This window comes from Balaenoptera ricei, chromosome 1 (assembly GCF_028023285.1).
Source record: "Balaenoptera ricei isolate mBalRic1 chromosome 1, mBalRic1.hap2, whole genome shotgun sequence".
Classification (NCBI taxonomy): Eukaryota; Metazoa; Chordata; class Mammalia; order Artiodactyla; family Balaenopteridae; genus Balaenoptera; species Balaenoptera ricei.
This window is the reverse complement of record NC_082639.1, coordinates 98,372,513-98,390,000: the sequence shown is the minus strand read 5'-3', so window position 1 is coordinate 98,390,000 and position 17,488 is coordinate 98,372,513. Positions and strand designations below refer to the sequence as shown.

General features: G+C 37.3%; 1 protein-coding gene across 6 annotated transcripts in view; it reads right to left on the bottom strand.

Annotated features, from left to right (window-relative positions):
• RAP1A (RAP1A, member of RAS oncogene family) overlaps positions 1 to 17,488 on the bottom strand; it is a 79,894-nt gene that overhangs the window by 2,890 nt on the left and 59,516 nt on the right. For all 6 annotated transcript variants that reach the window (XM_059927692.1, XM_059927728.1, XM_059927710.1 and 3 more), the window contains exons 5-8: positions 14,587 to 14,727; positions 12,979 to 13,122; positions 7,855 to 7,970; positions 1 to 1,146 (exon numbers count right to left, since the gene is read on the bottom strand). The exon at positions 1 to 1,146 is cut by the window's left edge and continues 2,890 nt beyond it. In XM_059927692.1, coding sequence (XP_059783675.1) covers positions 7,884 to 7,970; positions 12,979 to 13,122; positions 14,587 to 14,727 — 372 coding nt within the window. In that variant the 3' untranslated portion in view covers positions 1 to 1,146; positions 7,855 to 7,883. The remainder of the gene's footprint in view (positions 1,147 to 7,854; positions 7,971 to 12,978; positions 13,123 to 14,586; positions 14,728 to 17,488) is intronic.

Below are 17,488 nucleotides of genomic sequence, written 5' to 3'. Positions count from 1 at the left end.
GCAAACTTGAAAATATTTACATAACATTTCATTGGTGGACTTATACTCAACAAATTAACAATGGCAAAATGATTCCCTTGAAATTACAACCTGTGGAAGATTTGAAGTAGTAAAAGTTAAACCCTGATACAGTATTAAACTTATCTTTTTACATATAAAAATAATACACAGTGGGATATTTTATTCAATAAGATACAATCTTTAAGATCAAGAGAGAATATACAAAACTATTGTATGTAGTCTGATGTATTTTACTGTATAATAGGAATAAATATATATAGAACAGAAAGTGCGAGGTCTGTTTGTAGAGAAATCACCATTTACTTAGGGGTTTAAAGCCAAGTGTTCTGCAGGTACCAGCCAGGAAGGAGCTACTGCTGCATTTAAAACAACGTGATCATTATAAAATAAAGGCCTTAAATCTAAACAATAACAAAAACACACAAACCAAATGAAAATGTACTAAAATTTAATCATCCATAAAAGCTGTAATTTAATCTGACAGTAAAACACAAGAAGCAATATTAGAGTTGGTTTAGTATATTATATATTTTAGCTTTGAAAGCCATAGAAATCAGTTATCCCAGTTTTTTTCTCTATAAAAGACCCATTTTTCCAAAGCATTATGCACAAACAATTTTAATTAGAATATAATGACAGAATGATATTTCATAATTTTTTAAATAGAAAATGAAGTCAATGACTCAAAAAAGTTATCTGCTGCAATGAGTCTGAGGGGAAATTTTCATAATCTATATCATTACAGATATAAAGTATAATGGTTCAACTTTTTAGTGCTTGACAGGGAGGAAACATGATAAAAAGGTCAATATGAAGTCATTTGATTATAGTAGCAATATCTAACATTTGAAATGCATCCATGCTCTTTTGTATAATCATATTAGAGTCAAGTATATTTATTTTCACATCTGTTATAACTGCTATTGCAAAGGAGAAATACTATTGTCTTATTTTCCAAGAGATATACACAGAGCAATTCTTTTCTCCAGGGAACTTGTGCAAACCAATATAAGATCTAAATTCTTCACATAATATATAAAACAGGAGAAGCCTCTTCAGATTTATTTTTTGAAGTCTGGAATGCTGGCACTTTCCAATTAGGCAACAGTTCTTCATTCCTGTAATCTAGAACATTGAATAGATACAGATATATATATACTGATATATATGGTTAACCTTTATGTCAGAAGATGATAGTAAATAAGTAGATATCTAACAATACAGAGAGAAATAATGATTTTGGCTGACCATTATTAGATAACTAAATTATATTAAACATATAGTAACAAGGCTATTTTAAACTCCCTTTAAAAATGTTTAAAAAATAGTTTTATTGTACTTAGTGTTTCATATGTATCTGGCAGTCCTGTCAGTAAAGAGGAAAACAGTGATTATTTCATTTCTACCCCATTATCATCTTATTTTTAGAGGTTCCTTTTCCACTAAGGAAACAACTCATGCCTGCATCAACTTCCCAATGGAAATTCTTTATTCAACCATTTTATGATTATTTATATTAGAGTTACCTATTCCAATTCAGGCTAGGACAAGAAGAAATGACACAGAAAGAGCTGATGCCCATTTTCAAGGGCAGAAGACTCAAAGTTAGGTTTACTGCTCAGCAGAAAAGAATTAGGTTAAAGGAATAATTTCCTGAAGATGAATTTCTTTCCTCAGTTTTCAAAAGTAGGACATATTAGAAAGAGACTAACATGTTTCAGTATGATTTTGCCTAACGGCTAAGGCTAGGTAAGCTGCCCTTAAGGTTCACATACTCTTACTAAAAACATTTATAGTTGCTATTTAAATTTATTCCATATCTCAGTACTTTTTAAATGGGATCAACATGGCACTTCAAGTCTATAATCACAGCAAAATGCTCTGCAAAGTATTCTGATTACTAAGTGACCTATTATTTGGTATTATCAAATATGCACAGAGATCTCAGGTAACATTAAATATAGTGTAAGCTGAATTACCTATCAGAGACTAAGAATTTATGCAACCAGGATGAAAGTCTTATTTCTTGATTTAGGTCAAGATTTCTCTCCTCTAAGGTAAAACTCATAGCAGTACACTGTAGGGTGTACGTGAATGAATTTTCCCAATACGCCAGGAGATGGCACCTCTTCCTTTAAACATAAGCTAAAAGGACATTTTCTGAGAACTGGAAATTAAACGAGGGTCAGCTAAGATAATGATAAAAATGAGCCAGTTGGGCTTCCCTGGTGGTGCAGTGGTTAAGAATCCGCCTGCCAATGCAGGGGACACGGGTTTGAGCCCTGGTCCGGGAAGATCCCACGTGCCGTGGAGCAACAAAGCCCGTGCGCCACAACTACTGAGCCCGCACTCTAGAGCCTGCAAGCCACAACTACTGAAGCCCACGCGCCTAGAGCCCACGCTCCACAACAAGAGAAGCCACCGCAATAAGAAGCCTGCACACCGCAACGAAGAGTAGCCCCCGCTTGCCGCAACTAGAGAAAGCCGTGCACAGCAACAAAGAACCAAAGCAGCCAAAAATAAAAAAAAATTAAAAAAAAAAAGAGCCAGACAACTAACTATAGAAGAGTTAAATACATTTCAGAACAGGAACTGGAGTTCTCAGTTTTTCTACCTTTGTACCCTTACCTAAACAAACACAAATACCATCAACTTTAACAATAATCATCTTCAAGGAGCTGATGATTTATAGTTACTGACTCAAGATTTCACTAAAAGCCTAAGCAAGCACTTGGCCAGAAGTTGTTTTTCCGAAATCTCACTACCAGAGGCAATCTGTGACCTTTACTCCTTTCTGTCTGTTTTCCCTCTACTTCATTTCAAAAAGGGGTACAATTACTCAGTTGTTTCCCCTAAGAGAGATTCATTCATATCTCTAAGGAAGCACATATTAGTTAATTTGGTGCTCTAGAAGATGTAATCTACTAAACAGACCCAAGAGACTTACAAGAGTTTTAGCACAACCAACTTTCCTCTAAGGGGACCCAGTTTAGTAACAGTCCCATAATTAGCATCAAATTACATCATAAATCCACTCCATGAAAGTATTCTTTTATGGTAATGTTTATAGAGTTGATGAACATAAGTAGAAAATGTTCAGGGGATTTAAATATATAATTAAAGGAAAACAAACAAATGGTCCCACACAGCCTGGTTGCTTATGTGATAGGCAGCTTCAATGCGGCCACTAATTTCCCTCCAATGGGTTCACTTAATGAAAACTTAAGTGGTACTTAAAGTCGACTACTACCTACAGACCTACAGAAGAAACATGTGAAAGAAGTCAACCCACACCTGAGAGGAAATGACTTCTAAAACTACACTGACATACCACCACACATCCAGCAGAATGGCTCAAGTTACAAAGACTGACAATACTAAATTTGGGGAGGATGTGGAACTCGTAAACTGCTAGTTCATGTGTAAACTGGTACAACTACTTGGAAAAATTTCTTAGCAGTATCCACCAAAGCTACCACATATATAGTGTACAGTCTGGCCATTTCATTCACACACACACATACACACACCGAACAGAAATGCATGCACATGTGCATAAAGACTTGTACAAGATGGTGCACAGGAGCTTCATCTACCACAGGGCAGACAGCAGAAGCAAGAAGAACTACAATCCTGAAGCCTGTGAAACTAAAACCACATTCACAGAAAGATAGACAAGATGAAAATGCAGAGGGCTATGTACCAGATGAAGGAATAAGATAAAACCCCAGAAAAACAACTAAATGAAGTAGAGATAGGCAACCTTCCAGAAAAAGAATTCAGAATAATGATAGTGAAGATGACCCAGGACCTCGGAAAAAGAACGGAGGCAAAGATCGAGAAGATGCAAGAAATGTTTAACAAAGACCTAGAAGAATTAAAGAACAAACAAACAGATGGACAATACAATAACTGAAATGACAACTACACTAGAAGGAATCAATAGCAGAATAACTGAGGCAGAAGAACGGATAAGTGCCCTGGAAGACAGAATGGTGGAATTCACTGCTGAGAAACAGAATAAAGAAAAAAGAATGAAAAGAAATGAAGACAGCCTAAGAGACCTCTGGGACAACATTAAATGCAACAACATTCACTTTATAGGGGTCCCAGAAGGAGAAGAGAGAGAGAAAGGACCAGAGAAAATATTTGAAGAGATTATAGTCGAAAACTTCCCTAACATGGGAAAGGAAATAGCCAACCAAGTCCAGGAAGCACAGCGACTCCCATATAGGATAAACCCAAGGAGAAACATGCCGAGACACATAGTAATCAAATTGGCAAAAATTAAAGACAAAGAAAAATTATTGAAAGCAGCAAGGGAAAAATGACAAATAACGTACACGGGAACTCCCATACGGTTAACAGCTGACTTCTCAGCAGAAACTCTACAAGCCAGAAGGGAGTAGCATGATATACTTAAAGTGATGAAAGGGAAGAACCTACAACCAAGATTACTCTACCCGGCAAGGATCTCATTCAGATTTGATGGAGAAATCAAAAACTTTACAGACAAGCAAAAGCTAAGAGAATTCAGCACCACCAAACCAGCTCTACAACAAATGCTAAAGGAACTTCTCTAAGTGGGAAACACAAGAAAAGGACCTACAAAAACAAACCCAAAACAATTAAGAAAATGGTCATAAGAACATACATATCGATAATTACCTTAAATGTGAATGGATTAAATGCTCCAGCCAAAAGACACAGGCTTACTGAATGGATATAAAAACAAGACCCATATATATGCTGTCTACAAGAGACCCACTTCAGACCTAGGGACACATACAGACTGAAAGTGAGGGGATGGGAAAAGATATTCCATGCAAGTGGAAATCGAAAGAAAGCTGGAGTAGCAACACTCATTATCAGATAAAATAGACTTTAAAATAAAGAATGTTACAAGAGACAAGGAAGGACACTACATAATGATCAAGGGATCAATCCAAGAAGAATCTATAACAATTATAAATATATATGCACCCAACAGAGCACCTCAATACATAAGGCAACTGCTAACAGGTATAAAAGAGGAAATCGGGGCTTCCCTGGTGGCGCGGTGGTTGAGAATCTGCCTGCCAATGCAGGGGACACGGGTTCGAGCCCTGGTCTGGGAAGATCCCACATGCCGCGAAGCAACTGGGCCCGTGAGCCACAACTACTGAGCCTGCGCGTCTGGAGCCTGTGCTCCGCAACAAGAGAGGCCGCGATAGTGAGAGGCCCGCGACCGCGATGAAGAGTGGCCTCCGCTCGCCACAACCAAAGAAAGCCCTCACACAGAAACGAAGACCCAACACAGCCAAAAATAAATAAATAAATAAATAAATTTAAGAACAGTTTTAAAAAAAAAAAAGAGGAAATCGACAGTAACACAATAAGAGTGGGGGACTTTAACACCTCACTTACACCAATGGACAGATCATCCAAACAGAAAATTAATAAGGAAACAGAAGCTTTAAATGACACAATAGACCAGAGAGATTTAATTGATATTTATAGGACATTCCATCTGAAAACAGCAGATTACACTTTCTTCTCAAGTGCGCACGGAATGTTCTCCAGGGTAGATCACATCTTGGGTCACAAATCAAGCCTCAGTAAATTTAAGAAAATTGAAATCATATCAAGCATCTTTTCTGACCACAATGCTATGAGATTAGAAATCGAATTACAGGGGAAAAAAACATAAAAAACACAAACACATGGAGGCTAAACAATACGTTACTAAATAACCAAGAGATCACTGAAGAAATCAAAGAGGAAATCAAAAAGTACCTAAAGACGAATGATAATGAAAACACGACGATCCAAAACCTATGGGATGCAGCAAAAGCAGTTCTAAGAGGGAAGTTTATAGCTATACAAGCCTACCTCAAGAAACAAGAAAACTCTTAAATAAACAATCTAACCTTACACCTATCTAACCTTACACCTAAAGGAACTAGAGAAAGAAGAACAAACAGAACCCAAAGTTAGCAGAAGGAAAGAAATCATAAAGATCAGAGCAGAAATAAATGAAATAGAAACAAAGAAAACAATAGCAAAGATCAATAAAACTAAAAGCTGGTTCTTTGAGAAGATAAACAAAATTGATAAACCATTAGCCAGACTCATCAAGAAAAAGAGGGAGAGGACTCAAATCTATAAAATTAGAAATGAAAAAGGAGAAGTTACAACAGACACCACAGAAATACAAAGCATCCTGAGACTACTACAAGCAACTCTATGCCAATAAAATGGACAACCTGGAAGAACTGGACAAATTCTTAGAAAGGTATAACCTTCCAAGACTGAGCCAGGGAGAAACAGAAAATATGAACAGACCAATCACAAGTAATGAAATTGAAATTGTGATTAAAAATATTCCAACAAACAAAAGCCCAGGACCAGATGGCTTCACAGGTGAATTCTATCAAACATTTAGAGAAGAGCTAACACCCATCCTTCTCAAACTCTTCCAAAAAATTGCAGAGGAAGGCACACTCCCAAACTCATTCTATGAGGCCACCATCACTCTGATACCAAAACCAGACAAAGATACTACAAAAAGAGAAAATTACAGACCAATATCACTGATGAATATAGATGCAAAAATCCTCAACAAAATACTAGCAAACAGAATCCAACAACACATTAGAAGGATCATACTCCATGATCAAGTGGGATTTGTCCCAGGGATGCAAGGATTCTTCAATATACACAAATCAATCAATGTGATATACCATATTAACAAATTGAAGAATAAAAACCATATGATCATCTCAAAAAAAAAAAAAAGAAAAAATAGAAAGTGCACAGGCACCATACTTGTTCCTGAAAAGTACCCAAATGTCCATCAACAGCAGAATACATAAATATATTGCTAGTATAGTCATACAATAAAAATAAACTACTGCTGTATGCAAAAAGGATTATTCTCAAAAACATTTTTTTAAAATGTATTTTGTTACAGCTACAAGCGTGAGTTACAGCTGTTATCTGTTTTTTTTTTTTAATTTTTAAAAAAATTTTATTTATTTTTGGCTGTGTTGGGTCTTCGTTTCTGTGCGAGGGCTTTCTCTAGTTGTGGCAAGCAGGGGCCACTCTTCATCGCGGTGCACGGGCCTCTCACTATTGCGGCCTCTCTTGTTGTGGAGCACAGGCTCCAGACGCGCAGGCTCAGTAATTGTGGCTCACGGGCCGAGCTGCTCCGCGGCATGTGGGATCTTCCCAGACCAGGGCTCGAACCCGTGTCCCCTGCATTGGCAGGCAGATTCTCAACCACTGCGCCACCAGGGAAGCCCTCAAAAACATTTTTGAGTGAAAGAAGCCACACACAAAATAACACATTAAGTGTTTTTGTTTCTGTTAAGTTCAAAGAGAGGCAAAACTAATCCATTGTGTCAGGAATCAGGGCTGGGATTACATCTGAGGAGGAATGACTATTACTGATATATATGAGTGTGCTCACTTTTAAATATTTCATCAAAAAAAAATTTTTTTTTTCAGATAAACCACTGTTCCACTTCAATTCAGCATGAATTTCGGTGTGACCGTGGAAGGCTTTCTATTCATTCAACCCCTATTTTTTGATCACCCATTCTGTACCAGGCACTGGGGATGTACTGGTGAGCAAAACACACATGATCCTTGCCCTCCCTCAGACAGCTTAGAATCTCATGGAGAAAGAGAAAAATTACCCAGTAGATGAACATATCTATAAGTTATGTAAAATATTTACAAATTACAGAAGCCTGGAAATACCCTAAGAGGTGAAATGGGAAGTGGTTAATGTTGGGGAAAGCCCAAAATAAGAGGATGAGAAAGGTATCTGCTCTGCTTTTAGCATCTTACCTGGCTCAGAGCTGCTGCTTATTGTGGGTCTAAAGCAGCAGACATGATTTCTTTTTAGGTTTCTTCTTTTCCACTGGTGTTTTTCTATTTATCTGTCTGACCAGGTCATAAAATATCTAAATAAAAACAAGAAAAAGGTACTTATTCAACCAATATTTGAGACCTTGTTCCACAAAACAATCTTGATTCTGTGAAATATTATTCTGCTCTTGGATCTGTATTTTGCTGCTTTAACAGCTGGTTTCTTAGAAGCCTCAGCTGATTTTCAGTCAGGGTAAAGCACAACTTACCTACTTACAATGAGGGAAATACACTTGCTCTTAGAGATATTCAATAACAAATTAATAAAAAGAATTAGTAGTGAAAAAAATAAGATAGTGAAGTGGAATCTTCAGTGCTTCAAAAACCTAATTATTAAGAGAATAGTTAATGCTTCACTTATATCTTTATACTTGCTTTATTTTTTAAAAACTTCAAACTTACAGAAAAGTTGCAGGTACCAAGAACTTATGTATTTTCTTCACCCATATTCACCAGTTAGTAACATTTTCCCAAATGTACATTTTTCCAAAGAAGAAATGCAGGTGGCCAACAGGCACATAAAAAGATGCTCAACATCGCTCATCATCAGGGAAATGCAAATCAAAACCGCAATGAGATATCACCTCACACCTGTTAGAATGGCAATTATCAAAAAGAACACAAATAACAAATGTTGATGAAGATGTGAAGAAAAGGGAACCCTCCTACACTGTCAGTGGGAATGTAAATTGGTGCAGCCACTGTGGAAAACAGTATGGAGGTTTCTCAAGAAAACTAAAAATAGAGCTACCATATGACCCAGCAATTCCACTCCTGGGTATATATCCAAAAAAAACCCCAAAAACACTAATTTGAAAAGATACATGCACCCCATGGGACTTCCCTGGTGGTCCAGTGGGTAACACTCCATGCTCCCAATTCAGGAGGCCTGGGTTCGATCCCTAGTCAGGGAACTAGACCCACATGTGTGCTGCAACTAAGAGGTCTGCATGCCGCAACTAAAAAAAAAGATCCTGAGTGCCACAACTAAGACCTGGCGCAGCCAAGTACGTAAGTAAGTAAAGAAGTAAATAAATAAATAAATATTTAAAAAAAAAGATACATGCACCCCAATGTTCATAGCAACATTATTTGCAACTGCCAAGATATGGAAGTGTCCATCAACAGATGAATGGATAAAGACGATGGGGTGTATATATACAATGGAATACTACTCTGCTATAAAGAAGAACGAAATTTTGCCATTTGCAGCAACATGGATGGACTTAGAAAGCATTATGCTAAGTGAAATAAGTCAGACAGAGAAAGACAAATATTGTGTGATATCATTTATATGTGCAATCTAAAAAATACAACAAACTAGTGAATACAACAAAAAAGAAGCAGACTCACAAATAGAACAAACTAGTGGTTACCAGTGGGGAGAGGAAGGGGGGAGGGGCAATATAGGGGTAGGGGTTAAGAGGTACAAACTATTAGGTATAAAATAAGTTACAAGATATACTGTACAACATGGGGAATATAGCCAATATTTTATAATAACTATAAATGGAATATAACCTTTAAAAATTATGAATCACTACACTGTACACCTATAACATATAATATTGTACAGCAAACCATACTTCAATTAAAAAAATAATGTTGCTAAGATTATTAGCCTAAATTAATTGTTGAAGGGGGGACCACTACCAAATGATTTATCCCAAAGCTATTGATTCATTTATATTCTTTTCTTTCTGGTCCATCCTACCCACTCTCCCATTTTCTTTAAACCATTTAATTCTATTATCTTATTTCTAAGAAAGTTGAAAACATAAGAGTTTATGAACAAAATGGTAGTTTCTGTTTCACAACTCCAAAGCCCTTCAAGAACTTAATATTCATAAGCCATAAACAAAATCTCATTAGTTCCCCAGCCTCAGTACATAATCTGTAAGTGAAAAATAACAAAAGGATAAACTAAAATAGTAAATTAATCAAAACAGCACATTTCTTCATGGTAGCCATGGGTTTCTGGTACAAAACAAAATGGTAACTGGTTTTGTGGTATTACCCTTAAGGATTTCCTTGGCAAACGGTGCCTACCTCACAGCAGCAGTGATGAGGGCAAGTTCGAACTATAGTTATTTAGTTAGATATGCTGAAAGCCCTCAGCCTAGGTTCTTCCTCATCCTTCTGAACTACAGAAAAGTCTAAAGGGAACACAGAATAATTTCTCAATCCCTCTATCATTCCTTAATTGGGATGTTTTGATTCCAATTATTATTCCAGCATCAGCAAAGAACAATTAATTCTTGATTAAGACTGATGTGATTCTGACACAACTATGTACTACTTTCAAAACACAACAAAAATGATGAGTTTTTTTACTTTTTAAAAAATATTTATTTATTTATTACTTATTTATTTATTTTGGCTGTGCTGGGTCTTAGCTGCGGCACGTGGGATCTTCGTTGCAGCATGCGGAATTTTTTTTTTTTTTTTTTTTTAGTTGAGGCATGCGGACTTCTTACTTGCGGCGTGCATGCGGGATCTGGTTCCCCGACCAGGGACCAAACCTGGGCCCCCTGCATTGGGAGCATGCAGTCTTACCCACTGGACCTCCAGGGAAGTCCCAAAAGTTTTTTAAAAAAAATTATATATTATATATTCTCTGATATAGATAGTAGAGAATTAGAGGGCAATTTAGTTAAGCAGGATGTCCCTGTCTGATTTCAAACTTGAGTCCAAGAGTTCAATCGTGTGAAAGTATGATCCCTCTATCTTCAGACACTCAGAAACCACACACATATTTTCAAGGCATTAGCTGTCTGAGGAACTATTAACTAGCCCTAAAACTCTGTAGTTGGATTATTAGGCTATCAAGAGAGAAATATTAAAAGAAGGAAATTATTACACTTTCAAGAATTTCTAGCATAAAGTTTGTATGTTTTCCAAAAGAGTAAAGAACCTTAAATAGCTAATGTATTTCATTTTGTTGTATTTTTTTTCTATTTTTGTTTTATAAACCTTCATGTCAATGGTTGATTTCAATGAGGCTACTGTGAAAAAGTACCTCTGCTGCATGGGAAACTGAAACTCAGAGGAGGGAGATTTAGTAGCATGTAAGTTCCCACAAACAGGTAATGCTTGAAAGGCAAGGAATACCTCCTGTCCACTGTGCTCACTGGACCCTGGCCCAACTCAACCTCGGCCGAGCCCTATGGACTTGGTGGTTGGGTACCAGTGAGGGTGATCACAGGACAGCAGGAACTAGATCTCTAAGGCCAATCATCCTGCAGATAGTGACCATGCACTACTACTCCCCTAGCCAAGCTCATTGTTTTACCTCATGTGTTTATGTGTTTTACCTCAAAGTTCTCTCTCTCTCTTTTCTTTTTTGGTGGTGGTGGGGGGGAGACTAAACCAAAAATTAACATTTTATGATCAGCCATGTTTTTCAGAATAACATCTATGAAACTGTAATTCCACAACAGAGAAAGTTGAAACTGGAAGCATTTCATACTTCCTTTCATTTACTTGGCAGTGAATTAGAAATAACCGTTAGTGAAGATCTCAGCAGGACTTTGTTCCCCATTAGGATGTAAACTTCTTGAGGGCAAGAGTAGTGTCTGTCTAAATGACTGTTACCCTGGTGCCTAACACAGTGCCAGGCACATAGGCACACAATGAGTATTTGCTGAATAAATAAAATTTATGAATTTCTTATTTTTATGTATTTATTAAAACTGGTTTTACCTGAAAGGCAAGCTTTGACTTATTATTTGTAAAACTTATTTATTTATTTATGGCTGCGTTGGGTCTCCGTTGTGGTGCGCGGGCTTCTCATTCCAGTGGCCTCTCCTTGCTGTGGAGCACGGGCTCTAGGGTGTGGGCTCAGTTGCTCCGCAGTATGTGAGATCTTCCCAGACTGGGGCATGAACCTGTGTCCCCTGTATTGGCAGGCGGATTCTTAACCACCTCGCCATCAGCGAAGTCCCGCAAGCTTAAATATTTTTCGTGCCACTCTTTTAAAGTAATTTGGTCATTTAAAAAGTCAGATAATAGTCTACAACCGTAATATCAGTCAAGGAAAGGTGACCAAAAGAACCAAAGGCCAGAGAGGAATAGGAAGCAAAAACACACCAGAGGACTCTGATAACCTAAACCAGTCTTAAACTGCCATCTATGTTGTAAGTGTGCTGAACTCTGACTGATTACCTGTGATGCTACAAATGGCAAGCACACTGGCAAATGAAGACTTTTGTACTACTGGGAAAGGAAAGAAGCCACTCTGCTTTTTTTTTTTTTTTTTTAAGAAAAAAAAAAAAGCCTTATGTTAAAATTAACAAAAGCAAAGGAACCTCTTAAGATTTTGCTTGGATGTAGTTTGCAGTTGGGGATTGCACTAATCTTTTAGGGATCCAGTAAACTATTGGCCCTTTACATCTAGGCAGGCAAGCTTACCTGTTAAGCATTCCTGTCCCCAGCTATGTTCTCAGGACAGTGGAGTAGTTAAGTCACGGACAAAAAAAGCCTTGTGCACCTGCTGTATCAGGCCTAAAAGACCGAGTGAATTATAGTTCTGTATCCACCCACACTCACACAGATTCTTCCCTTTGAGTCATGCACCAAAGGGAAGCAGGACTCAAAACACCAAATTCCATGATATCTTTCTGTACAACGTAAGTTCATTACAGTAACTACTTTGATTTTTGTATTTTTCTCGACTTTACAACCTTTTTACACACATCTGCATAGGTAATTGTTATAATACAAGGGTGATGTGACAATTTTCACACACCACTTGCTGGCTTATCATTTAGAGGCTTAGCAGGACTTTAAAAAACATATTCTTTAACTTAAACTACCTCTTTGCCAACAAGGTAAATATAAGTGTCCTCATCACAGCCATCAAAGTGATTTCATATAAGAGAAGGAATGCGGTTTCTAGGAATTACTTAGTGTTTTCCATAAATTGATAAAGACTACTTAAAAGAACACCATTTTTTCTTTTTAAAAAAATGTTTTTGGCTGTTAACTTCAAAGAAAGGAAACTAAAAAGGCACTTATTTGTGCTGCCTAGCAGCTGTAGTTTACCTCATTAACGTTGATCTTCGACTTTGCAGAAGATTCTAAAAAGGCACAGTTACACCACTGTCTTGCTAAATTCTGACCCTGTTCTTTGCCAACTACTCGCTCATCTTCCAGGTCACATTTATTACCAACCAAAATCATTGGAACCTGCGGGAAGGAAAAAATCATATAATAAGCCCTAACATACTTGTTACTCAGCCTTTTATAAGTAAGCAACTACCAGCCACCAACTGAAATGTGTTAGTTAGGACTATAATCTTCATCAAGTGCTTAAAAAACGGTGTATGTATGTGTGTTGGGGGGAAAATGGAGGGGGAAGAGACAGAAAAAATATGGATGAGATTCTACAACACTGATCTGCTAAATTATTTTAAGACTATAATCCCAAAATTCTCAGGTGGACTAATGCTAATGGCTGAACTCCAAGTAGAAAAATCTGAAGGAAAAGGAACCTCCTGCAATACTCATTGTCTTGGTGTGTTTTAAGTGCCTCATCTCACAGGACCAAAAAATGCCAACAGTAGTGGCAAGACCAACACGTTAATAAGTTTTACTTCTACAACTGACATCTAGATCTGAAGACTAGCTTAAGTGAGATATTAAGGAAAAGTAAGAATAAAAATACAGCCACTGAGTAGCTATGTCTTCATCTACAACTCAATCTTTAGTTTATTACACGGGATAAAGAGATTAACATTACCAGAGTTCAGTGATTTGCATGTAATTGCCTATGAAAAGAGAACTCTCTTAGATGAATTAGTCATGGGAAGAAAGAGAACTATTCATTAGGTTATGGTTGGTCATGAGTCATATGGTGCAAATTCCTCCCACCTACAGTATTACCCAAAGTTGAGGTCCTAAGCAGGTGCCCATGTTCCCATTAATAATGAGAGAGAACACACAAAAACAGAAAAGAAGGTACAAATGAAATTTTATATCCTAATTTATACAACTTTTGAAAAGGAACTTTCTGTAGCTCAAAACTGAGACAAACGTAAAATATACATTTAATCTTCGCAAAAAGGCACAACAACGATGCTATTCATCAAATAAGACAAGAATTCTAAAACAGTATATTTTATCACAATAAAAAATTAACATTAAAAAAAGAATTCTAAAACAAAAACAAAATTAAAAAATATAAAAATGCAAGTTAATTAAAATCTTTAACATAATTCAAAGGAAAAAACTAAGTAAAAACTGTACCAACAGAACTTTAGAAATAGGAACATAGCATTACGGTTCTTGATAATGTTCTCTGAACACTGTTTCTGACATAACCACCAACTTTCCAAGCCCAACTGGAGTCCCCCTTCTTCTACCAAGTACTCTTTGATTCTTCTTTCTCCACTGCACTTATGACCCACATAGCACCATGTAGGTCATAAGTGCAGTAGAGAAAGAAGAACTTTACAAACGTGTCCTTCTTTTCTAACCATCTCAGCATATTATCTGTAGGTAAATTTAGAAAGCTGAAAAATGTTTTTGGTCACCAGGGCTCTTAGGTGCATGGTAAATACCCTCTAAATCCTCTACTGATAGAGAAAATGGACACTTTTTATTTGGCCACAGAGAGATGGCAGTATGCTATATATAGAGAGAAATACTTACATCTTCTGTGTCCTTAACCCGTAAAATCTGTTCTCTCAGGTCTTGTAAGTCATTAAACGTGGACTGAGCTGTAATAGAATATACTAGTGCAAACCCTTGGCCATTCTTCATATACAAATCCCTCATCGCTGTAAATTGCTCCTATAATAAAAAATATGCAATTATAAATATGACTTCTTAAATGTATATTGAAACAGTTTAAATCAGAATAATCACAAGTGAGCTACTGAATTTTTTTTTTTATGTATGTATGTATGTATTTATTTATTTTTTTGGCTGCACTGGGTCTTTGTTGTTGCACGCGGGCTTTCTTTAGTTGCGAGTGGGGGCTGCTCTTCGTTGCGGTGCACGGGCTTCTCATTGCGGTGGCTTCTCTTGTTGCAGAGCATGGGCTCTAGGCACGCGGGCTTCAGTAGTTGCAGCACACAGGCTCAGTAGCTGTGGCTCGCGGGCTCTAGAGAGCAGGCTCAGTAGTTGTAGCGCACGGGCTTAGTTGCTCCGCGGCATGTGGGATCTTCCCGGACCAGGGCTCGAACCTGTGTCCCCTGCATTGGCAGGTGGATTCTTAACCACTGCGCCACCAGGGAAGCCCTGAATTCTTTATTACATGTTATCATGACAGGAAACATAAGACGTGATACGTGGTTTCTGGAAAATTTGAGATGAATGTTCCGGTCCCCTCCGTACATGACTAGAAACAACTATAGAATTAGAAGGGAAATCTTAACCACTTTAATTTGTTTCTGTGTGATTTAGAAAAACTGTATCTAGTTCCCTTTTATATACAGATTTTAATTATTTTGGTGCTACAAACGATGATGTCCAAGGTAGGGTTTTTGGAAAAAAGAAGTCCAAGTACTGAACCCTGAGGCCCTCCAACATTAAGAGGTTGGGGAAATGAAGACAAATCAGGAAAGGAGATTTAGGAGTAACGAATCATACAGGGAGAAAACCAAGCAAGTGCTGTTTCCTAGAAGTCAAATGAATAAAATTTTTACAGATAAGGATAATGATCTACTGAGTCAAAGGTTGCTGAAAAGTCAAGGAAGTTGAGGATATATCCGAGGGATTGATTATGAATGAGAGACCATGGACTTGAAGCTGTGTAAAGAGGGGGTTGAGGATATGAGGGATAATCAAAGATGTTAGATTTAACAGACTGCAGATTACAGTCAGGTTGAAGGGTATGAAAGGAAGTGAGATGGAGAAACAAGAGATGGTTAGTAGAGAGTAGGACACTTGAAAATGAGATTTAAGATGGTATTATGTTACTGGTAATCATATAGTCTAGGGTAAAGACCACGGGCATGAATGACTGAAGCAGGGTAGAGGTCAAGGAACTGAGAGGCCAAGCTACTGGATCATCTATATTACCTACCCGTAAAGATTCTATTTGGATACTAAAATCACCAAGAATTCAGACTAAAGCAGTGTTGGAGAAAGTAAGCAAAAATCCTCAAGGAGTAAGGAGTGATCTAGAACAAGATCAAAGAGCATCAACTACTTTCCAAACGTTATGCAAGGCACTGGGGACAGACAAGTAAACAGAAAATTACAACACAGCATGCTGAGTGCTAGGATGGTAGAAATACAAGATATTTGAGAGCACAAGTGAAAGATCTCTGCAGAAGGGGAAAATTTTCTTAATTTGGACAAGAGGAGGAAGAAACAATGCCCTCACACTTGTGGAGTCTGTGAAAGGAAGAAATAGAAAGTATTTTTTTTTTTAACTGTTGGGGTCTTTGGGAACAAAGAATTATTGCTGATTCAGAAGCTAGGAAATTTGGGGGTTGGGAGAAGTGGCAAGAGGGGGAGATCTCAATTCAGCTGATATAAGAAAGAAGGAGTTCCAGTGATCCAAAGCTTCCTGTTGGAATCAAGATCCATTTTCCCACAGAATAGAAAAATATGGTATAATTCATACTCTAATTGCTCCAGTATGCTTAAGTTTTTTTGATCTGAAGCTTTCTCACCATTTATAAAATTATAGTGGGAATATTTGTGCTGAATTTTAAAACAACTTAAAACATTTAAGAATACCCTCCATTTTAAAGCTAGGAATTGCCTAATAGGTAAAGTCTATGTATATGGAGAAAAAAAAAAGAAAAGAAAGTCATTTAATGTGTGCATTTTTTGTGGTAGTATAATTGTGGCAGAATAAAACCATCATTAATTAATTAAACAACTAAAAAGGTGATGACAAATGAAGACAATGAAAATAAAAGCAAATACACAGACCTCATACTATATAAAAGACATTTTGTGCCAAGTGATTTATAATCACTATCTCATTTGATCATTATCAGCACCCTATAATGTACTAAACGTCATTATACTCATTTAAGCATGTGAAAAATGAGGCTCAAAATAATCCTAAAGATTTTTGTCAGAACACACGTATCTGTCACCAGTCCCTTGAGATGTTAAAATACTATTAAAAAGCAAAAAAAGTTTTTTAAATAAATGAATGACCATGGTGTCAAGAGTTAGTCTTGGGGCTTCCCTGGTGGCGCAGTGGTTGAGAATCTGCCTGCCAATGCAGGGGACACGAGTTCGAGCCCTGGTTTGGGAGGATCCCACATGCCGTGGAGCAACTAGGCCCGTGGGCCACAACTACTGAGCCTGCGCGTCTGGAGCCTGTGCCCCGCAACAAGAGAGGCCGTGACAGTGAGAGGCCTGCGCACCGCGATGAAGAGTGGCCCCCGCTTGCCGCAACTAGAGAAAGCCCTTGCACAGAAACGAAGACCCAACACAGCCATAAATAAATAAATAAATAAAATACAACAAATTAAAAAAAAAAGTCTTATTTAAACCCAGAGAAATACCTATTTTAACTAAAATTCTGTATTTAAAATACTTTCCTGTTGTTTGTTTGTTTAAAGCACTAAGAGCATAATCCTTA